Here is a 23,932-nt window from a genome sequence, read left to right as displayed (position 1 = left end):
ATTCTTTATAAATTACCCAGTCTCAGGTATTCTGTTGTAGCGACACAAGTGGATTAAGATAGTTGACTTAGATTTTCTCATTTTAAAAAAAGATAAATATTATGATGAACTCTATCACAATTATCACAATGGTAGTTGTTTAGGGCTTTAAGATCACATTGTGTCGATGTGAAGATACATACTGTTGTAAGTACTTAGCATACTGACTATCAGGTATTAGACTTCATATTAGGATACATTTATCTAAGAAGCAAAATGTGTTCTCAGAAGTAATCTTTAAATATAATGGAATTTATTGAACATCTACTATCACATTTTATCCATCCTTGTTTTAAAATTTTTTGGGGGGGGAAGAAGAACAGCATTTATAATCTCAAGATACAGATAACAGATCTGTGGAAATTAATGTAAACCCTAAGTAGCTTAGTTTGGCATGGCATCGAGGTCTCTCCGCTTTTACCCTGTACAGTATCAGGTCAGTGCTTAGAAAAGACCATTAACATCTAGGGCAGTGCAGTTGTAAGTAGGTACACAAATGAGAAGTTCCACTACTCAATACATCTTGGGCTTACTAAAAGGAGTATTTGAAGCCTAACCTGGTAAAGTAGGCAGAAGTGAACATTATCAAAACTCAAGAACAAAACTGCTAATACTATTATGGGAATAAAAATACTTGGCACAGTCCTATTTAACCTCTACTTGCTTCAGTTTTTCATTTATCAACTCCGGGAAACATCAACAACTTACCCCGGTTCACTCTCCTGCTAGATATTAAAAAATAATTTACAGGGAAAGTGCCCAGGAGTTGATTTATGTGCCAGCACTGGGACAGAATGCTGCCAGTAGTGCTGTGTGGGATTTCCCAGCAAAGGATTCTTTCATTAACTTCACCAAATAAGCTCTTTGTTTCTACTTAGTTTTTAAAAAAGTCAAAGTGAACAGCCATTTGAGATTACATAGAATGCACAAGACCCAATCAGGGATCCTATGTTTAAAAAACAAACAAAACTGTTTCATAATCTAATCAATATACCAAAGCATCACTCACAAGCCACTCTATAAAATGACTATTTTTGGAAAGCACCATTATTTTAAAGATGCCTTTAAAAAAAATAACAGATTTGGGATCTCTGAAATCATCTATGACTCCCAAATAACAGATGAGTAGCCTGTATCTGTGGTCTGACCCTTAGGAAAGGGTCAGTAAAGAAAGAGGGGGAATAAAAGTTCAAAATACACTCTGTTTTTCTTTAACAACTTAGTTTTTCTTTACCTACCTTTCGAGTGGAATGAATTCTCAGCATAACCTAAGAAACAACATTATAAATCAAATAATACTCAAAGCAAAATCAATTTAAAAATTAATATATTTTGAAAATGCATTTTCTTTCTTTAAAAAATTAACTTTTCACTGCATGTTTACAAGATTTAAAATTGGGCAAAGATTTAAAGTCTGTCTAGCACACAGCAGAATAGTAATTCTTTACTTCTCCTGAAAGGCCAAACAGAATGACTCAAGCTACCAAAAATATTTACTGCAAATATGCACTGAATCTAATGATTTAACTAATAACACTGAAACTGTTTCTAAGACTATGGGCTGAGATAAACGTTATAGCATATAAACAAAATTCATATTCTTTCTGAATACTGGGTATTCTATGAGGGTTTGGGGTTATCCCAGAAGGTAATGCAAATCTTGATTTTTATCTGTGTAGATGTCTTTATTAACTTAAAATTATTTCAGGACCGTGTAATGTCCCCAATGTCAATCATCCTATGATGGGAAATGAACTAGCACCATTTCAAAAAGTTTCATAAAATATTCTAGCTAAATACCCATGAACAAATCACACATGGTCAAAACAAAAATGTAACAAAAATATTTAGTGAAAAGACATTTTGACTCCCATTTATGGATTTTAAAAATACAAATAAAATTTTATCAATTTGATATTCAACTTGTAACTAGCTCTATACATAGCTGTGATTTATTTCCTAAAATCATACTGCAACATCCTTTGAAAAATTAAATGCAACTTTATACCTTCATTAATGTTAACAGAGGTAAATATTTAAATAGTACACTCATCCCTGGGCTGCTTAAAAAAAACTAAAAAGCCTTAGTTTAAGTTTAAAATTTTAATATTTATAAATTTAAAAAATTTTACACGTGCTGAGTGGTAGCAGTGCTAACATTTTGTGACCATTAAACCACAAACTCACTGCATAGAGCTTCTTTCTTTGTACACAGAATCAAATCACAATACCAATATTTGCAATTTGTCATAATTTTATGTGGTAAAAGATACCACAGTAGGAAGCCTGGGCTCAGAACACACTTGAGGTCAGATCCCCAGTAGGTACATAGTGCAGATGTGGTATTTAATCTCAGGCTAGGCAAATTAGCTACTAGTACGTATCTGACAGCTCCTACCAGCTGAGAGGACTAATGTAGACTGAAAAGGAGAAAACGACACCTCCCCCACTGCTGGGAAGGCCTGGGAATAGGCGAAGAGCAAACCACAGTGGGTGAGGGGGGTAAAGATGGTTAGGTTGGTGATATGAGCCTCAAGGGTGTAATGGGCAAGCCACACCTCCTAATTCCTAGGAGGGAATCACCAAAGCCGGCTTAGAACATTCTGGTCTTTGCAAAGACTTTCACATAGAGCACAAGAGGCCAGAAACAGATTTTCTTCATTCATCCCCTTTAAAACAAAATGAGTGCCCATTAAGCTTATATCTTTGCCTGAACCAAATATATTCTTTGGCTATGTCATGGGTTTCTCATTATAATCAATCAGCATACTTCACATTTCTTACATCTAAATTAAAATACGTGTAAAGTTCAACTTGAACCATGGCACTTCAAATCAATTTGAGCTCAGCAATATACCTAATTTGGACAATTTTAAATTTTAGAAAATCAATTTTTAAAGAATTCTTAAATGCAGTGTTTTCAGAACATAGTTACCAAGTCAGAGAATATCCACTTACATGTAAAAATAATTTAAAGCATTATTATATCCTCAAATCAACTGTTGTTTTGTGGGAAAATTTACAGAAAATTATTATAATGTTAAACCTCATATTCAAATCAGTTCCTTATTCTCTGGTTAAAAAAAATACCAAGAAGTACTGAGGTTCCTTCTGACTTAAAAGGTTAATATTTTATTCAGGAACCAATAGTAACAATTACCTGTCAGAGACAGCTAACTTAGTAAGGTCTAATGACAATCACCTCTAACAACAGAGGTGGCAAACACATAATATTGTAACAGAAAAATAGTATTTTCAGGGTTCAACTGACAATATATACTGGAGACTCAAACTTGAAATCCTTGAAACTGACAGCTAGCTCCCTTCAGTACTTGAGGGGTTCACAGGAGTATTAACAGAAATGGGAAACATGGTGATATTAAACCTATAAAGACTTGACATTTTTGGTAAAAGAGGAAGTTCAAAGACAGTAAGAGAATTTTAAATAATGCTGATTGGGGGAAATTATATAGATGCTTGATGTTGAAATGAACACTGTGGGAAGAAAAGTAGTAACCATCTCATCTGAACAGAGTAATGTAATTAGATACACAGTTTACAATGAAATAAGGCTGAATTCTTAAAATTAGTTTGAAAAAAATTGCAAAGTTTGTTTATATAAAACATCACACTTTCCACTAGGTGAAAACTCAATGCAGTGATGTTAACATGCCACTGTATTCCAACAGATTAAGAGACAGTCAGGCAGAAAGACCCATGTAACTGTGTTGGAAAGGACACTGTCAAATACTGTCAAATAGTTCTGCTACTCAGCCGCTCATCCAGCACAAGAACCATAAAAGCAAACCAACCCTTTTAACAGAGCAACAAGAACACAGGTGCTGTTCTGTTAGTTGAAATTGTGAAAGTACAAAGTCTTTAGGGATTGTGCCTTGAGAAACAAATGGGTCAAGGAAAATGAGAAATAAATCAAACAATGGATGTATGGAAAACTAGAGGTTAAAAGATACTATATGAACAACAGAAATTGCATGAAACACAAAAATCTAAAAATCAATATTTGACAGTGTCCCTTTAACATATATAAAAAAGGGCACAAATAATGTTTTTGTTTTTAAAAATCTTTTGACAACTTAACAGTCAGCTTTAATAGGAAAAAAATCAATTTACTAGAATTAAGACAGTGTTCTTGATACTTACTGGGCCAAGAGCATTAAAACAAAACAAAACATGTCTGAAAAGTTAATAAACATAGGTAAAGACAAAACTGGACAAAATAAACAAAAGAAGACCCAAACTAAACAAATATCCAATCAGGCAAATGTGTACACAAATATCCTGAAGAGGCTGCAATTAAGTCGCATCCCCATTACCTAAAAAATCGTAGTCATTCTGGTGATCTGTTAAGTATGATTTGGTCCAATCTGAAGTAAATCTTGTTTTAATTAAAACTGGCCTAACAAAATTGCAGGCTCATAATTGTATCTGGGCAAATTTAGCAACTATATTTCCATCTGGGTAAAAATTATTAAATACAGATGTAGATGCCTTTTTACTTACCAAGGCATTACTTTCCTATCATCTTTATTTTTAACAGTAACTTGATTACAGTTTTGTCATGGCCAGTGGATCGATTCAGTCAGATGCGTGTCTCAGTGCCCGTGATAAAGGCTATACTCATCACACACACAGATGCACACAACTCACAACCACTGAGAACGCTTGGGGGACATGGAAACACAGAACGCCAAGACCAATGCAAACGAACTCTATTAATGCTGCACATCACTTCAAGTTCTTTAAGGAAAAAAAATTCTAAAAATAAATGCATCATTCAAAGTATTTCTTAAAATACAAAACGTGTATTTCATGAAGAGTGATATTAGTTTTCTTTCTAGCAGTCTTTAAAGACTTATTTTGCTTCCCCTTGTTACTCAATGGTGATCAAATTAAGATAATGTTCCTTAAAAAGTTATGGCCCTAGGCCGTGCATTTACTCACACCTAACATCACGTGCACTGGTTGGATATAATTTAGATGGTCCAATTTTGTTAACTATAACTTAATAGCACAGAGTTATTCAAAGTTTTGCAAAGCAGCACATGTGAAGACGTATACACTATATGCAATTCAGGTTTAAAACTGTATTTGCAGGATGGTGTAGCAGAACACAGCAGAAGTAGAGTTTCAGAGCATACCTGTGCCAGAGCCCTCACCTTCACTGTGTCGGCATGAGTCTGTTATTGCAGTGGACAGAGTTTCACATGTCTGCAGTTTATAAATTAGCTTTCATTTCCATTATTTAAGCTGGCACACAGAATTAGGTGAGTATGGCAGCAGTATAAAAATCCTGATTAGAAAGATCAAACTAGAGGATCCTAAAGTGAATTTTTTAATCTCTGAAATTAAATTCACGTGGCTCCTGTGACATGAGGATGACATTCACTCTAGCATAATTATTGCCCCTAATGCCCCAACGTGCAATAGTCTGTGTGAATCTGTAATTCACATCCTTTAAAACTGTTATTGCTTAAGTAAGCCATTCAGAGTAGATATGGTCTATGTGGCTGGAAAGAAACACACTCAAAAAGTTAGACTGCACAGGAATGAGCCTTTCATTCCTCTCACAAACCTACATAAATACATGCCAAAGGGGCAACAGGTTCATAGCAGCTAACAACCTAAACCAACTCTGAAGCATCAAGCTTTGATTTCTCACTAAAACATATCTGCTCCTTTTTTGTATTTTCCTCTTAAAATTAAGGCAATGAAATGGCTACAGTTCCTAAAGTCATTTTTATGGAACAAAAATATACACATATTTCCCTCCTCAAGTTCAGGCATCAGAGTATGATTAGAGACTTGTAGTAACAAAACCTGCAACACTGGGTTGATATGAATGACAAGAGAGAGAGAGAGAGAGAGAGAGAAAGAGAAAGAACACTAAGAAAAAGCCAATAAACCCCTGGTGATGTTGTTTCTTCCTGCTGAATTATAAACGTAATCATCAAAGAGAGAAAAAGCTAGAAAGCATAAAACCTCCTAAAAGTTTTCAATGTCTCTTGCGTTGATGCAAAACGTTTGGGGTGATGGAAGGGAGCAGCTTATTAAAATGAAGACTCCAGGGTCCAACAACGAGAAATTCTGACTCTGAAGGTCTATAGTTGGGCCTAGGAATCTACCTTTTCAACCGGCTCCTCAAGTGATGCAGGTGATCTATGGACAACGTTTCAAGAAACATTGCCTAGCATATATCCACCCAATATTTAATGACACAAATTCTAAACTTTGGCTAGCCACCTATGTTTTGATAAAAGGGGGAAAGGCACTGAATATGTATTTCATGGTGCCCATATCTGCACATATATGGAATATCATTTTGAAAATTTTAAATCACCATTCGAAACCTAGGAGACATATATATGACAGATTGTGGCTAACACTAACAGCAGAAGCTGACGCAAAGTTGGTTGACCTCTCCTGTTTCACTGTTTTACATATCAAAGTTTCAGGCTCTCCAAAATCTAAAATGGCCAAATGAACTGAGGAACAGGACAAGACTCAAGTCAACTTTCAGCAATTCAGTGCACTTTGCAGAAAGGATCTAAATTAAGCATAAAGTTTTGTTGTTTATTTTACACAAAGGAGACCACCAACATTTGCCATAAATTCTTCTAAACTCTTTAGGAAGGCCATCTTCTGCTTCCGATCCAGCGTAGGAGGAGTGCTGCTTGCAGTGAGCTTGTTGAAGGCATCTGCTAATCTCTGGTAAATAACAGGGTCTTGCTGACTTGACAGTAATGTTTCGACCAGTTCAGAATATTCAGCCTGGTGACGAGATAAGGTATATATAAGAATATATCTTGAACAGACTATCACACAAGTAGATCATATTGGTTATTGGATTGTGGAGTTCTGAAAGGCAGAGGCTGATGACTCTTTCTCAGTTAACATTTACTAAATGTTTATTCCAGGTACTACAGTTCTCACCTTTTACATGAATTCATTCATTTATCAAGTATTATAATGCTGTGAGACAGGTACTGTTCATATTCCCATTTTAGAGATGAAGGGTTTGACATCCAGTGAGGTGAAGTGGCATGTCCAAGATCACACCACTTTCAAACGAGGGTCCAGGCAGTTCGGCTCCAGGACGCGTGTGATTATTAACTTTGTTGTGTTGCCTCCTCTGTGGTTTCAAAGCACACTATTCACTTTATTTTCCATTTTATACATAACCTAAGTCTACCGCATGACTTTCGATAGTTCCCCAAAGGTTTATAGGAACATCCTGTCCACTTTGTTCTGAGGACAGCAGCTGTGCACAAGGACAGGTAGGAGCTGTCTGGGAGGGGGGAAGGGAAGAGTGTGTTTCATTGCTTTCTTGAAGTGGAGGAAGAGCACTCCGAAAGCTCTAAGCCAGCACCACACCTAGCTTGGAGAAAGGGCAGGAAAAGACTTTTGTAAATAAAGGAATATGGGAATAGAGATTTCTATTTTTAATACCCTCTGTCATAAAGCCTTACACAGGGGAGGGGAGTGAATGTGGGCGTAAGGAAAACTCAACCAGGACAGAGATGAGCTCTCTTGAAACAAACCTGGTCTGCCGTTATTTTTCGTTAGTTTCTTGGGATATCATGATAGACCAAAATGGTGAAAACAAATGTTAATTATATTTGGAAAAGAAGAGTAAGGTGCAGCATCCCAACCCCTGACCCACCATCATGGAGCCAGGGTGGCTGCCCTAACTGCCCCATGCAAGGGACAGGCTGCTCACAGGGACCCAGGATAATCTCCCATCATTTCCCTACTCACAAGAAATGGCAGTGCCTCTGGGGCCAGGCCAGCAGAGTCTCACCACACTGGCCATTCCCAATACCCTGCTCTCTTTTCCACAGTATGTAAGTATGTTAAAACAAAAAGGGGAAAAAGGCAATCAGAATGTAATGGTTTAAGCATGTGGGGACAAGAAGCCTACCTTCTTAGTAAGCAACAAGGAAGTCAAATGACACAGAAAGGCCACAGGAGTGTGTACCATCTGCAGGAAATGGCTGCCTCTAGCAGAAAGCAAGACATGAAATGCCAGAGCACCTCAGCTCAGGGCACGGATGGTACAGGAAGTCTGCTGGAAGGGGGTCTTCAAGTAGCATGGAAGACCTCCTCAAAACTCTATCTTTTTTCAAAGGGAAATAAAATGCCAAAACTTCTGTAGCCAATCGATTGGCCATGCTGACAGGTGTACATATGCATGGGCGCGGAAGTGGGAAACCAAGGCAGCAAATGATCCAGTATGGTTCTTCTAATATACTTGACAGGTGCCAATTCTACCAGAATAGGGGAGACAGGTGAGCTCTTCTGTTACATTAACCCCGTTATCAGTGATGCTTCAAGAGTCTTTAAAAGATCAACAAAACAAAATGAAATATACTGTTTTCTATAATATAACATGAAATAAAATACAGTCTTCCATGCTTTCTGAAGGCAGACTCCTCCTGGTCCTCAATCTTGTTCATGTTGTCTCTCTTACAAAACTGTGAGTTCCTCAAGGACAGAAACCATGTACCATTATTCACTCATGTTTGTATTACTGGTTCTTAGCACAGTTGTTCATGGACAACCTCTGGGGCAGGGTTCTCTGCAAAGGATGGCTCATGATGGTGGAGGAGGGAAAATCAATGCTTTTGAACTGACAAACAGCTGTCAGATAAATACAAAATAAAAAGTTAGAGCTAATAAGGAATCTAAGAAATACTGCCTCACTGAAATAGAACTGAAGCACCGAGTCACAGATCCTGTGAGAACTGGGGTATTAACGACCATCAATGACCCACCATCTCTGAACAATCTCTCTGCAAAATGGGAAGAATCCAAAATGAGAAGAATCCTCTGAAGAGAGGTGTGTCCAGTACCTGATGCAAACACACCAATGTGTAGAAAGCTTCGCCAGCCGCAGTGGTCATCTCTGTGTTGTGCTTTTGCAAAACCAGCATATCAAAAACCAGCTGAAATTACATAATAAGACTTCTAAATAAAAATATAGAATGATCATAATTCTTTAGCCCTTCCCCAGTCCAAAAAAAAAAAAAAGAGAGAGAGAGGGTTGGTAGTTACTCTATTTATTAAAGCAATATGAAATTAAAGAAAAAAAATTTTTTTTAAATCCAAGGATAACCTACAGTTGTTGTTATTTGCTATGGAATCTGAATAATCAAATAATCAAATTCCCCATTATATTTACCATATCAATTTTCAAGAATACAAAATAAAAATGGATGAGAATGTGTCCATGAAGAGTTGTCCAGAAAAAACAGGGAATGGAAATTATTTCCTCCTCTATGAAAGAATGTAAGCGTTTCATCTGAATGCAGAATTATGTGCGCCGACTGTACTTAAAGTAGATGATTTTTTGGCCTATGACCCAAACATCTTACCTTAAGAAAGTGCCGTGTTGCTAGAAAAAGTGGTGAATCTGTTTCTTGTGCTTTTGCACACTGTTCAGCTAACGGTGTCAAGGCCTCCAGGCAAAGCTGGCAAACCTCCGAACTCATTCTGATCACCAAGGTCAAAGAGCAAACTAGATTGGATATAGTCGACTTATAAAAGATCAAAAAAGTATAGCCAGTATCAAATGGATGACTATTTCTAGAAATGAAAACAGATACATGAGTAGATTTGTGTGCAATTTATCTTTCTGAGTTGTGTAAGGAAAAAAGATTTCCAGTGGTTTTTCAGATGACCTATAAAGGTTTTGGGTTTGGGACTAGTGATTTGTACCTTGTTTCTACTTATGATGCACACATCTGATGAAAAGTCATATAATTATCTACTCTCAGGGAGCTAAAACCCAGCACCAGCATATGACATTACTAATTGGGGCCCTGAAGAAAAAGTGACTTTGAGGCCAGGGGCCAAATGGCTGAGGGATCTGTGAAAGGAGGACAGGACGAGGCAAACTAAAAAAAGAAACACAGAATTAGAGCAATTACAGAGATGACAGCTTTTTGAAGAAATAAAACTGAACCACAAAAGGAAAAAAATACAAATTTTAAAAACTTTTCTTTAAGTAAGATCTCTTCCCACAACACAAGTGACAATGATGTTCATTTAAAGGATACGATGTCATTCCTAATTCTAGGGAGTACATCAGACTTTTGAACAGATCCTCAGGAAGCTGCGGTATTTTTTCAGGAAAAATCTCACAGATAAATGTGATTAATTTGTAGTATTGATTACAAAGGGTTGGAAACTGAAAAAGAAATGTTAATATTTAGATGTTCAATAGTATCTAATTTTTATTTTCATTAATGTAATAAAGTAACAGACAAACTTCTAAGTATAATGATTTAACACATGTACAAGAAGGAGAAAATATAAAGACCTAATTAAATGTAAAAACTAAGTTACAATAAAGGGCATATTTTAGTAACTACTCTGAAAGAAAGTAATACACAGTAGGAACAATTATCTTCTGGAAAGTTAATAAAAGCTACAGTTTATTCTAGCTATTCTATGTTTACTTTGAAAAAGTAAGCAAGGCAGCCAAATCTAAAATTATTAAATGACTTGGGAATAAAACCCTTTTATACATGTATTTATTTCCATTCAAGCATGTTGGAAAAATAGAAGGCGGCAATACACATTGTTAAGACTAAGCACAGAGCAGAGCATTCAGTTCTTCACACTTCCAAAAACTATTTTCTAGTTAGATAGTCCTGGAGAACTGAGTTAAAGGTAGGTAATCTGGTTTAACCACACTTAAGAAAAATACACACCTAAATGTTTAATAATTTATTTAATCAAACAAACAAACCCTAAAGTCCAATCAATATACAGAGCTAACTAAACTTCCTCACCTGACTGGCTGCTGCCTGAGCACCTGGCTCCCGGGCCATCACGACTGACTCCGATAGCTAGAGACCTTTCTCAAGGACAGAAGCATGTGGCTCCCGGGCCGGGACTCTAACAGCTCTCTTACTCTTCCTACACCCACCTTCCCGGTGACCCATAACTTCCATTCTCTTCCCCCTACTGCCTCTCTCCCTCTCCCCTTTACCTCAGGCCTGCACTGCACACATGCACCCCTCTTCTCTTCCTCTGCATCCATGTCCTTGTCCCCACCTTTATCCCCCTATGACCACTTGTGACAAGAGACCTCCCCTCCTCTATGGTGCTTAGGGGAGGAGGGAAAAGGCAGCCTCACCACCACCACACCCTCAGTATTGACTGGTGAAACCAAGGCACAGAGTAGTCAGAATGTGCAAAAATTGGTAAAACTGCATTGGTCTTGGTTTCTTATCATCCCATTTCTACATGGAGTGGCTTGGAAAATGCCTTCCTTTGCTCCATCCCTCAACCTGAGAACAACGCTCAGAAGGTATCAGAGCAACACACCTAAACATGTAACTTTCATTCTCTTAATGACAAATCATGAGGGACTTGAAACTGCTAACACAGCTCAGTTTCTAAAAGGACAGATTTTTTTCTGTAGCCCTCCCTGACAAAATGAGTTACTAATATATCCTCTGGGGCAGAAACAGAGGATTAAGTGAGGGTCTACGTTACTAAAAGCATGCACAAGAAACTGTAAGAGAAACACAAAAAGCTTATTTTCATGTGCACTTAACAGACACAACTCCTTAATTAAATCAGAGATATATTCTTGTCTAAAATATCTTTGAACTTTGAGCATATATAGTTTTAATGTTTACATTCACTTTCTATAATTACCTTCAAAAGATCTTGTGACATCAAGGGCAAAATTAGGTTTACTCCATATAAAACAACATCTGCTGCTGACACAGATCTGTTTGCTGTTTGACCCGGCTCGTGTCCTCTAAACACTTCATCTAGTAAAATAAAAATAATGCAGTCTTAAGGTTGTAATGTCAACAATTCACCAAAGTTTGTATACTACCCTTATGAAAATAAAAATAAATTTGAGCCCTAAAGCTGCCCTAAATAAATCAATGAGTGGATAAGAAAGAAATCTGATAACTCTGTGTCATCCTTTTGTATTTTATTTGTTAGGGGATTCGAGTACTCGATGTAGCAGTCTTATGGAGGGTGAAGGCAAGGGATGGTCTAGAAATAAAACCAAAGCTGAATCAATGTTTTGAAACATAAAATCTATTCTACTCACATTCTACCCATACTGAGTTAAATAATTCCTGTAGTAATATCTATTTGATCCCTTAAGTGTGTGAAATATTTCTAAATTTAAAAGGAATGGGGGGAAATATAGACATTAAAATGTCACATAAAAAATAAAGTAGATAAAAAAAGAACAACCAATATGACAAAGGGTTATTACTCCTAATACATATAAATTAAAAAGAATGCTAAGATCTAAGTAGATAAGTAACATCTATAAACAAATATTTAATAAAGTCTTCAATGAAAAACAATTCATTGTATTAATCAAGGAAAATTTTAAAAAGATACTGCTTGATTCATTAAGTTAAAATGATTTTTAAATGGTAATATTTTATTGCTGATAAGGATATAGTGTGATGGGTACCCTAAAAAGCAATAAATTAAGACCGTTTTGAGCACAGTATCTACTAAACCTATAATCAGAAATTCAGACTTTTCCACAGAAATAAACGATCAATGTGTCACCATTTATAATAGCAAAAATATAAATATTCCAGATGTCTAATATTAAGGAAACAGATTAAATTCCAAAATTGGGAATATCACACAGCCATTAAAAATGTCATGAAAAAACTGGTAATAACAAGGAAAAGGTTAACACTACATTAATGAAAAAGGCAGAATATAAAATTGTATTTAGAGTATGATCACAAAGAAAATTGTGTAGAAATAACCAAAAACAAAACTCCCAAAATGCAATGGATTGTTGATGCCAGATGGTGTAGAAAAGTATAGGTGACTTTTGTTCTCTGCACTTAAAATTTTTTCTATTAGGAGCATATTTCTTTTATAACAAACAGAAGGAGAAAATGGGTTCTTCTACTTAAAAAACCACCTTTTCAGCCTAATTCTAACCATCTCCCTAGAAGTCTCGGTTCTGGTTGGAAGAATCCCATTTTCCAAAGCAGAGGTCAGCAAATGTTCTCTGAACGACAGACTGGTAAACTTGGATTGTATCCAAGGGACCCTGCCCTGGCACAAAAGGCTAGTCCCGGGGCCTGCTCCGCTGACCCGTCGGCTTTGCAAGACTTGGCTCTCTCCATCCACGTGCTCTGCTAACGAGGGAGGAATACAGCTCAGAATACCACATTAGAGAGTAAGGTCATGCTCATTTCTAGTTATGCTTTTAATATCTCACCTAGTATGCTAACTTTGCTTTATAATCTTTAAAATATTTTGTTTTATCTCAGCTATTATCTTTATTTTAAATATAATATCTTCCTACCTATTTATCAGCTAATACTATTTCTTTATAATTTCCTATGTTGTCTTCATTTTTGTTTCTTCTAAATTTCAACTCTATATCCCCTTATTTTAGACATTTTACCCTTATTTTGTTCTGTCTACCATGAGTGTTTTAGTGTCAATTTCTGTTCTTAACCTCTTACTGTGATTTTAATCTTTTTACTGCTTTTTTTTTTTAATATGCAGGGGGGGAGTAAGGAGAGGGGTTCAGTTTACTTTTTTTTTTTTTTTTTTTTTTTTTGAGACAAAGTCTCACTCTGTCGTCCTGGGTAGAGTGTAGTGGCGTCACGATAGCTCACTGCGACTTTCAACTCCTGGGCTCAAGCAATCCTCCTGCCTCAGCCTCCCAACTAGCTGGAACTATAGGTGTGCACCATGACGCCCGGCTAATTTTTCTACTTTAGTAGAGACAGGGTCTCACTCTTGCTTAGGCTGGTCTCGAATACCTGAGCTCAAGCAATTCTCCCACCTTGGCCTCCCAAAGTGCTAGGATTACAGGTGTGAGCCACTGCACCCGGCCCTTTTTACTGCTTTGATTTTGAAAATCTCTTCCTCAACTGCTTAGCTTTATTGTCTGCTCTATAATTTGTTCTTAGACTGACAGGAGGAAGTGCAGCTGTACCATAAACCTGAGAGATTCTCTTCCAAATGCCTTTAACAGCTCTCCTAGTCCTTCCAATATAAGTGATTCAAAATATAGCACCCTTATTAATCCTAGAAGATTCTCAGGTCAAAAAAGTTTGCAAAAAACTAACGGCTACCCCTTTACCGGGGTATGAGTCCCACTGGATCCAGGGTACATGGCACAGAAAGTACGCCACACAGAGCCAATCTCAGGAAGGCTGCACTAGGGGAGGGACCTCCACCCAGACTCCGCAGAGGAAACAAGGAGGCAGTCTTGGTGTCCTGAAGAAGCCTTCGGTGTAGGAATAAGAAGGGAGACTCTGCAAACTGGCCAGAGCCCCCTCATACTGCCTCTAAATGTTTACTTCTGTTATAATCTCTCCCTTTGTAATAGGATTTTGGAATATTCTGGAAATGTAAACTGCCCTCTCTCCTTTCTTTCATTATAAGCTGGCCGGTGCTGGGATCTATTATAGTACTTAAGTAGGTAGGAAACATGATGGAATTTTTATTTTAGAAAAATTATTCTGAGAATAGCGCATAGTATCATCTTCCAGATCAGGTAGTACCTCAGAAACATCTAGGAAACTTTGTTAAAATATAGATTTCTAGAGTTAGTGGGTCTGAGCATTTTAGGCATAGAACAAAGACCCAAGAAAATGAGACTATTTCTAGAAATGAGAAATTTGAAACAATGAGCTGATTTATGATACACTAGGGTAACCATGACAGTAAATCTTCTAAATATACGTTATGTTTTGGCGCTGGGTCTTCTCATTGAGTCACACATTCCCTTGAGTACAAGTTTCTTACCCTGGAGTCCTGACACCCCTGAGAAGTCTATAGAAGAGTTTCTGAGAGTCCATGAACCAATTAATACCGTGTGTGAAATTCTGTGGGATGGTACAATGTACACTTTTCAAGGGAAAGACACATATGAACTAGAAAAGGTTAAGAACTTCTGGATTAAGAAGCATGACCCAGGCTGGGCGCGGTGGCTCACGCCTGTAATCCTAACACTCTGGGAGGCTGAGGCAGGTGGATCACTCGAGGTCAGGAGTTTGAGACCAGCCTGAGCAAGAGCGAGACCTCGTCTCTACTAAAAATAGAAAGAAATTATCTGGCCAACTAAAAATATATATAGAAGAAATTAGCCGGGCATGGTGGCGCATGCCTGTAGTCCCAGCTACTCGGGAGGCTGAGGCAGGAGGATCGCTTGAGCCCAGGAGTTTGAGGTCGCTGTGAGCTAGGCTGACGCCATGGCACTCACTCTAGCCCGGGCAACAGAGCGAGACTCTGTCTCAAAAAAAAAGAAGCATGACCCAAAGGAATTAGTAGACACGGGAATGACACTTTGGTGAGAGGCTAGGACTGAAAACAGAGTAAAAAGAATTCACTGGTGGCAAGTTTGGACAGTGTCTTTCAAAGCATTTCACCTTGTTACCCCTAGTTAACTGCAAAGGAAAGTGAACCTTCTAGACTATGAAGTTGATGGTGCCTAGCACAGGGCAGACATTGGAAAAACCATGGTTCAGTGAATAAGGAAAACGAACCAATAAATGAAACAGAGAAAGAACAATCTCAAGGATTGGGAGCAATAAGTAAAGTGGGATATTACAGCACCCAGTCTGGAAAGAGAATCTTGCAAGGAAGAAGTAAAAACTGTCCATTACTACAAATATCTGCACAACATACACTAGGAGATGCTAGATATGACTGTTTTCCTCTTACAAAAAAGGATTTATTTTGTTTGAAGGAAAGGTTGGCAGTGGGGTAAGAGGGAAGTGAAGGAGTACTGCATAGCATTGAAAACTACATAAATGAGGTTTTAATTACTGATTAGGTTCCTGCCTGTAACTACAGCTATCTTTTACCTACTGACTGCAAGGCACAATGCTAGGCACCAAAGATACTTTATCTGATCTTTAAAACATCTGCGAAGTTATTTATTATCACACCCATTTTACCTGTTAGTAAAGGTACAGGCAGCTAACCGACTCCCTGCCCCGTGCTGCTGACGAGCCACTAGGGCTGGGTCTTCCAAGTGTGGCCTGGGAAGTGCAGGGGCCAGAGCTTCCCACCCCACACCCTCCCTAGCTGTACTCAGGAAAGGGCCGGGGTTTGCTGGGGTGGCCACCTGTGAGAATATGGAGGAGTCAACAAAATGTAACTCTGAAGAAACTGGAGTCTGGAATCACATGCTGGGATTTGAATCCCAGTTCTGCAACTTACTGGCAGGTATCTATGGGCAAGTGACTTAAGCTCTCTGTGCTTCAGTTTCCTCACCCATAATATGAGAATAACAACGGCATCTACTTCATGCCATTGTGAGAAGCACAGTGCTTAGCATTTAGTATGGAAGACATTAGTGCTGTTATTCTTATAAGAAGAAACCCAGGCAGGAGGAATTGAACCCATCCTCCTTCAACCAAAGAGATCTTCTTTCACTTGTTTTGTAAACTAAACTTTCTCAAGGGATTTCACTTAAAGAAAGCAATCCTTTGCTTTAATAAAAATGACAACAATAACAACAACAATAACAACAAATTTAAAAACCATCACACTATGCTTTACCTGTATCACTGAAATCTATGAATTCTTTTGACAGAAGATTAGTAAGAAGTTCCATAATGAGAAGTAGGTCTTGGTATTGCTCTTCTTCCGCTGTAACATCTATTCTTTGCCGCCCTAAATTATTCTTAGAATATACTTGCAACAAAGTAAGGCAGGCTTCATACAAGTTCATAGCTTTGGACTGCAAGGAAATATGCATAAATTATGCTACTTGGTAGAATCCAGTTGGGAAACAAATACAGATACTAAAGAAATTTTAAAATATCTAGATAAACTGACTCTGAATTCCAATAGTACCTTTAATACTTGTTTTAAACTATATTAAAACATTAACAATAATTTTAAAAAGCATATGGGTACAGTTATGTTTAAAATATTAGCCCTTTTTTACCAATAAATTTTAGGACAAGAATTTATATTCATTCAATATAACTTTCTCTGAATTATGAGTTCTTTTTAAAAGTCTTTTTGAAAAATCTTTCAGAGGAGCAAAAATATTATTTCAGATAATACTGATTAAATTTGAAGGAAAGAGTCTATTGTTTTATTATTGCCTTAAGGAGTTTTAATCCTGAAGGGATTAGGAAGTGCTTACCTCTCCAAGATAACATATCTGTTTATGTGCAACTTCAACAAAAACTTCTATAATGAGATTGACAGTCTCTGGGGTATTTTTGTAAACTTCCATCAACCCAATGCAATTGGTAAGAAAGTCCATTAAAAAATTAAAAAGGATTGCTACGTTATCAATCTGGGTAGCCTCAGCAATGCCACACAGTGCCTCCAGCGTGGCGGTGATTTCCTGCTTGACTTCTTCTTGCTGACACATCTGCTGAAAGTTTTCTTGGTTTATCACTCTTAAGAATCGCTGCTGAAGTGGCTGAAGGACCTATAAAAATAAAGCATGAATTTTCTAAAAGTTCAAGTCACGTGCTTTATCTTCTCAACTTGGATAAATATTCACTTTTCAAAACATTTCTAATTATTGGGGCAGGAGAAGCACAGAAAACAAAGAATATCTGAACCATACATTACATTCCTCATTTTAAGGTCATCATAACTTATGGCACACATAAAGAAATTATACACCAGTCATGGAACATGACCTTCTTAAAGCCATTTACAGAATTCTGCCACTTCCTTCCATCTCTTTCCAAGTGATTAATCAAAAAGGGGGGCGGGGGAGGAAGATAAGAAATTAAGCATCCACAGTAGGGGGGCCAACAAACTTTTTTTTATAAAGAGCCAAACAGTAAATATTTTAGACTTTGCAGATTATACCATCTCTAGAAGAACTACTCAACTACAACTGCGCTTTAGTACAGACGCAGCTATATACAAGAAGCAAACAATCAAGCATGATCATGTTTCAATAAAACTTTATTTACAAAGACAGATAGCGGGCCACATTTGGCCCACAGGCTGCAGTTTACCAACCTCTGCTCCACAGGGTCAAGCCTAACACAAAGCTTCAGCTGTTTTTTTCTTTCCGCAACTTCTCTTGGCATAAAACATAACTTCAGATAATCTATTCTGCCCTGCATATAACAGTGAGTGCTCATAAGGATATCTTCTTCCTTTACTTCCCTTTCTTTTTCTTTCTTTCCTTTTCCTTCCCTCCTTTCCTTTCTTTTCTGTCTCTCTCTCTCTTTCCTTCCTTTCATTTCTTTTTCTCTCTTTCCTTCCTTCCTTCCTTCCTTTCTTTCATTTATTTATTTATAGACAAGGTCTTACTTTGTCACCCAGGCTGGAGGGCAGTGGTGTCATCATAGTTCGCTGCAAAATTGAATTCCTGGGCTCAAGTGATCCTCCTACCTTAGCCTCTCAAGTAGCTGGGACTATAGGTGCGCACCACCATGCATGGCTAACTTTTTTATTTTTATTTTTTTTAGAGATGGGATCTTGCTATGTTGCCCAGGCTGGTATTAAACTCTTAGCCTCAAGCGATTTACCCACCTTGGCTTCCCGAGGTGCTGAGATTACAGGTGTGAGCCAGCATGCCCAGCCTTAATTCTATTCAAAGCTGTCCATATGATCATACAGTTATTTAAAGTAAGAATATATAGCCTGGTTTCTTCTGGTTCTGAAGTCACAAATGATTGTCTCATTCTGTTACTATGCCCCTTCTCAAACATTAAGAGTATTCTAGACACAGGGACTGCAGGCTACCAACCTACTTATGTACTGGTAACTCTTGGTCCCTGATTTAAAGCTTATAATGTGTCCACAGTGGCTGTTCTGGGTTGAATTATGTCCCCCCCAAAATTCATAATTTTGAACCCCCAGCACCTCAGAATGTGATCTTATTTGAAAACAGGGTTGTTGTAGATGTGACTAGTTAAGATGAAGTCATACGAAAATCAGGTGGGCCCCTCATCCAATATAACTGGTGTCTTATAAAAAGGGGAATTTTGGACGCAGACCCCTATGCCAGAAGAACACCATATGAACCTGAAGGTTCGGGGTGAGGCACTTGCAAATTAAGGAATGTCAAAGGTTGCCGGTACACCCCCAGAAGCTACAAATTTCCCCTCACAGCCCTCAGAAGGAACTCATCTTGCTGAAACCTTATCTTGGACTTTTAGCCTCCAGAAGTGGGTAACAATAAATTTCCACTGTTTAAGTTATTATGTTTGTGGTATTTTGTTACAGCAGCCCTAAGAAACAAATACAGCATTTAATCAGCATATCCATGTCCAAGACAGGGGAATGTTTCACTGATTCTTAATGAAGATTTAATAAACCAGTTCAGGCTCTTGTCTGAGTTGGGGAAAGTGTGCCTAAAGTGCACAGCACTTTATAATATGTAATGTCATCACATAAGCAGGTATAGACAAATCCTAAGATAATACTTGTAAAATAAGAAGTTTCAATCTATTCATTAGGAGGAAAAAAATATCAGAAAAGCTATAACAGAACTATTTGTCTGTCTCCACAGACTATTTCATGGCAACACATAAATAAAACAATTACCGGATTACACAAAAGGATGCAATCGAAATAGGAGGCATCGTTACCTCTGTCCAATACTGTTGTTTGGTTTCTGTGTCCATATGTGCGAAACCTCCTAAGACTAGAGCCTTCATCAGTGTTCTCTGCACAGGACTTGACAAAAAATTAAGAGGTGGGCTTCGGCTTGCAAACTGTTTAGCTAAGTTCCACCAGTTTTCACACTGAATTACTAAGTTTGCCCTACAGGAAGAAATAACAAAACATAAGATATATTGCGGTCATTATCAATACCCACTAAGAAAACAAAAAGTGAAGATAACTATATTTAGTTAATTTTTAAAGCAAGTACAGTAAACTCAGTATAGACTTGGGAGTCACACAGGCTTACATTTAAATCCCACTAGTTGTTTGACAATGTAAAATTTATTTAATCTCTCTTAATCATCAGTTTTCTATAATCTGCAAAATAGGGATAACAAGACTAATAACAATGGCCCTAAATCTCATGGCTGAGACTTATATGATTAAATGAGATACTATACAAGTACTTACCATTGTATAAGGATTCAATAAATAGCAGCCAATTGACAATAGTAACAACAATAATGATGACATTCCTATACAGTAAGAAAAATGAAAACATTTCCAGAATTTGTTGTAGAAATCACTAAAAATTTTACTTGGCAACAGAGTTTAAATATCAGATTTCCTCATCTTTAAAATGAGGATAATACTAACAGGCTGTCTGAAAAATCAAATGAGCATATTCCATATGGAAATGTTTTTAAAATTATGTTACTGTATTACTACATAAGACTTATGTGTTACTCATAAGGTTCTTCAATGCCAATTTCTTGACTAGTCAATACAATCCTCAATTACAACACGGGAAAGCCCCATCTACATCTATAACAGTGGTGTGATATAGTTTTAAAAACACACTACTCCCAAACTGTAGGCTCCATCCAGACTCAGGACTGAGTAACTGTTTGCCAGTCAAAAAGACGACACTAGAAAGCAGAAGAGTCCCCACCCACACACAGCCTGCTTCCAGCAAGGGGCTTACCTTTCCCTTCTTTCCACCAAAGTGACAAGGAGCTGCACAGTGTCATTTGCCAGGTCTTGCTCACTGCTCCAGACCGAGAGGTTACTGATGACTTTTTGTAAGAGGTAGCCAATAATCCACTGAGAACCCTCCGTATCTGCTCCAAATGCCGTACTGAATGGCAGACTTATCTTAAAAGAGAAAACAAATTTTTTGAGGTCAGAGAGAAAGTTCAATTGAAAAAAATCAAACTGAAATTAGCATCTAAATCTAAGTAGTGCTTACTTCACATCAATTTTATAAATGTATTCATCTTCATAAATCCAAAAAAGATACTTCAATCCACTCACATTTTCCAATGTCACTTTCTGGTCAATTTTCAATTATTTTCATATTATTAACACACTATCGTAATATTTAAATCAAATATAAAGAACATAAATTAATCTAGTCCCAAATAATAATCTGTACCTTTATATGTAGTTAAAATAAACTGAATCAAATGATGTGCTCTAAGAAAAGCTATTACAACAGCATTCCATTCAAACAGTTCTGTTCAATGTGGAAGATGCTAAGCTGCTCTTAAAGCAATTACATTTTGATGAAAAAAGTCACTACAAAAAATGTTCCCGCTTCTATAATTGCCATCAACATAAATCCAAAGGAAGTTTAACAGTTTTACATTCTGACCTGATCATATAGTTTTTCATCCACCAGAAGATAAGTCTTTGCCCAGCGTTTTAAAAACCAAACAATATCTTTGCCCATTTGGGGGCTTAGTAGATGTGTGAGATCTGCTCTTATTGCGCGAGATTCAACTTCTGAAACTCTTAGAATGGCAGATAACAGCCTGTGGGTATAAAACAAAAGTAATTTATTCTTTTATTTATTTAGTGGTTGTCTAACCGTATTTTTTTTCCCTAAAAGTCCTTCTTTGTTTTTCAACTCTGGATTTAAGCCAAGCTATACTTGAAAATTTCATCAACACGGTTGTAGACAAAGTCTCATACTATTTCTGGTCTTTCATGAAGAAGGACACAAGACAAAGAAAAGGAAGAGAATCAAAACTAGAGACATCCTTCTGCTGAAGTGTAATTGTGTATGTGAATCTCAGCATTACTGTCTAAAGAGAATTTTCAGATTGAAAATGCAGAAATACATCCCACTAACATTCAGAGTACAGGCCAAGTCCGTCCACACTCCATCACCGCTCAACCCCCAGTTAGCAGTTTGTGTTTTCACATCATGGTCATGTTATAGGTGTGAGATCTGGGAACTGACTTCTCTAGAATGTTTTGAATATTGAGCCTTGTCTCTAAATCTGATTCCTTACTTATCTTCTAATAAACTTGATTCTTAATGGTACTTTTATAATAAAAATCTTGCTAGAAAGATTACCTACACAGGTACACGTACTGCCCTTTCCTACATTACATGGTGTGTCAATGACAGCATGACGTGTGGACAAGTACAGTGTTTCTTGGCAGGGAGACACACAATCAGAAGCAATAAATTTTAATTTGACGTTAGCCAAAAGGCAAGGAAGCAAAGGATATAATGGAAAGAACGCCTTACAACACCATTTAGTGAGCATCAGTGGCAGGACAGGGAAATCACTCAAGTTTGGGTTCTGCTACTTTCCTCAGCACTCTCCGGAAGATGGAAATGAGCGCCTAGTAATGAAATGGTGCAGATACATTTCCGGTCTTTATCCTACTGGAAGGCTCGGAAGCACACGACCTGCTGACCACTCTGCCCGTCCTCCTTCGTTCTCCCTGGCACACACGCCTGAGCTGCCCTCGGCTATCTGCATCCTCTTTCCCAGTCCTTCCGGCAGCCTCCTTTTCTTCTGACCTTCTTTAAATCAGGAGGTTTATCAGGTTCTGCTTCAGAACCTCTTGTTTCACTATCCACATACTCCCTATACCACGAGTGCGCAAACTTGTAACATTTATTTTAGGAGGTATGTGAACAACAGCAAAAAACCCCCAACAATGTCGCAAAACATTTAAGTTGTAAATGTATCAAATTTTCCCCATGAAACAGTTTTAAATATCATTTTCAACCTAACAGAATAACACTTTGATTTTATGTGCTTGAATTCAATTATCACAGTGTTCTGATATCTACCATCATCCATTCAAAACAGAAAACAAGTTTTTATTTCATTTCCTTATAGAACATGATCCTAATATAATAAATTTTATGCTCCATTATTTTATTGATCATACTACATACCCTGATACAAACGTCTACACACTGAAAGCTAATTTTTTAAAATTTCCAATGAGAAAACTAAGTGTTTAAAAATCTCGTCTAGATTGTTACTGTTATAATACTTAAAAATACACAATAAAGCAAATACAAATTTAAATAAATTATTAAACAAAAATAAAATTGCATGCATTTTTTTTTTTTTTTTTTGAGACAGAGTCTCACTTTGTTGCCTGGGCTAGAGTGAGTGCCGTGGCGTCAGCCTAGCTCACAGCAACCTCAAACTCCTGGGCTCAAGCGATCCTACTGCCTCAGCCTCCCGAGTAGCTGGGACTACAGGCACGCGCCACCATGCCCGGCTAATTTTTTCTATATATATTTTAGTTGTCCATATAATTTCTTTCTATTTTTAGTAGAGACGGGGTCTTGCTCTTGCTCAGGCTGGTCTCGAACTCCTGACCTTGAGCGATCCACCCGCCTCGGCCTCCCAGAGTGCTAGGATTACAGGCGTGAGCCACCGCGCCCGGCCTGCATGCATTTCAATGAGATGAATATAGTAGGGTTTTGTTTTTCCCACTAGTTCATGTATCTTGAATAAATATTACTTATTCTCAGATGAGCCAGAGTTGCACATAATTTGATTCCTATTTTTTATTTTAATAGATATAAGCACTGAGAAAACTTAGTCACATAAATAAGTAGAAGGTATTTTTAAAATAGCAGGGTCACCCAATTATTTGAATTTTTTTCAAGTTATATGCCAAAACTCACAGAGATCTACCAACAATAATTATTTTTAATAATCTCTTAGCCAACAACTATATTAGGTCTTCATGTTATTTAACGCGAAGGCCTGAAACCTCCCGACGGTGCACCCACTGGTGACCTAGTGGTATTTCACTCCGTCAGCACCACACTATTTGGAACTGCTCCTTTACTCGGCAGGGTTTTATACACCTGCCAGTCCACACAGTCAGACGCAGAAGGAGTGAGCTTTCCCTTTCTTTCCTAAAGTGGGAGAAGGCTAATGCAGAGTCCGGCAGATCCAGAGGACTTTCTTCTACCTCGGAAACACCTCTCACACCCAAGAGCCTCTCGCCATCTTCCCTCCAAGACTGCTAACGA

At 37.5% G+C, this 23,932-nt stretch overlaps 1 protein-coding gene across 2 annotated transcripts in view; it reads right to left on the bottom strand.

Moving 5' to 3' along the window:
• Positions 1–5,983: 5,983 nt before the first annotated feature.
• Positions 5,984–23,932, bottom strand: part of XPO4 (exportin 4) — a 92,752-nt gene continuing 74,803 nt past the window's right edge. The window contains exons 14-23 of one of the 2 annotated variants that reach the window (XM_069467445.1): positions 21,284–21,443; positions 20,615–20,784; positions 19,614–19,788; positions 17,192–17,485; positions 16,597–16,777; positions 11,728–11,846; positions 10,116–10,246; positions 9,432–9,549; positions 8,910–9,002; positions 5,984–6,828 (exon numbers count right to left, since the gene is read on the bottom strand). In XM_069467445.1, the coding sequence (XP_069323546.1) occupies positions 6,631–6,828; positions 8,910–9,002; positions 9,432–9,549; positions 10,116–10,246; positions 11,728–11,846; positions 16,597–16,777; positions 17,192–17,485; positions 19,614–19,788; positions 20,615–20,784; positions 21,284–21,443 (1,639 nt within the window). In that variant the 3' untranslated portion in view covers positions 5,984–6,630. The remainder of the gene's footprint in view (positions 6,829–8,909; positions 9,003–9,431; positions 9,550–10,115; positions 10,247–11,727; positions 11,847–16,596; positions 16,778–17,191; positions 17,486–19,613; positions 19,789–20,614; positions 20,785–21,283; positions 21,444–23,932) is intronic. The other variant, XM_069467446.1, reaches the window with a different exon arrangement.

Source organism: Eulemur rufifrons, chromosome 4, assembly GCF_041146395.1.
Source record: "Eulemur rufifrons isolate Redbay chromosome 4, OSU_ERuf_1, whole genome shotgun sequence".
NCBI lineage: Eukaryota > Metazoa > Chordata > Mammalia > Primates > Lemuridae > Eulemur > Eulemur rufifrons.
Note: the sequence above shows the minus strand (reverse complement) of the source record. Positions and strands in the feature narration are given on the sequence as shown.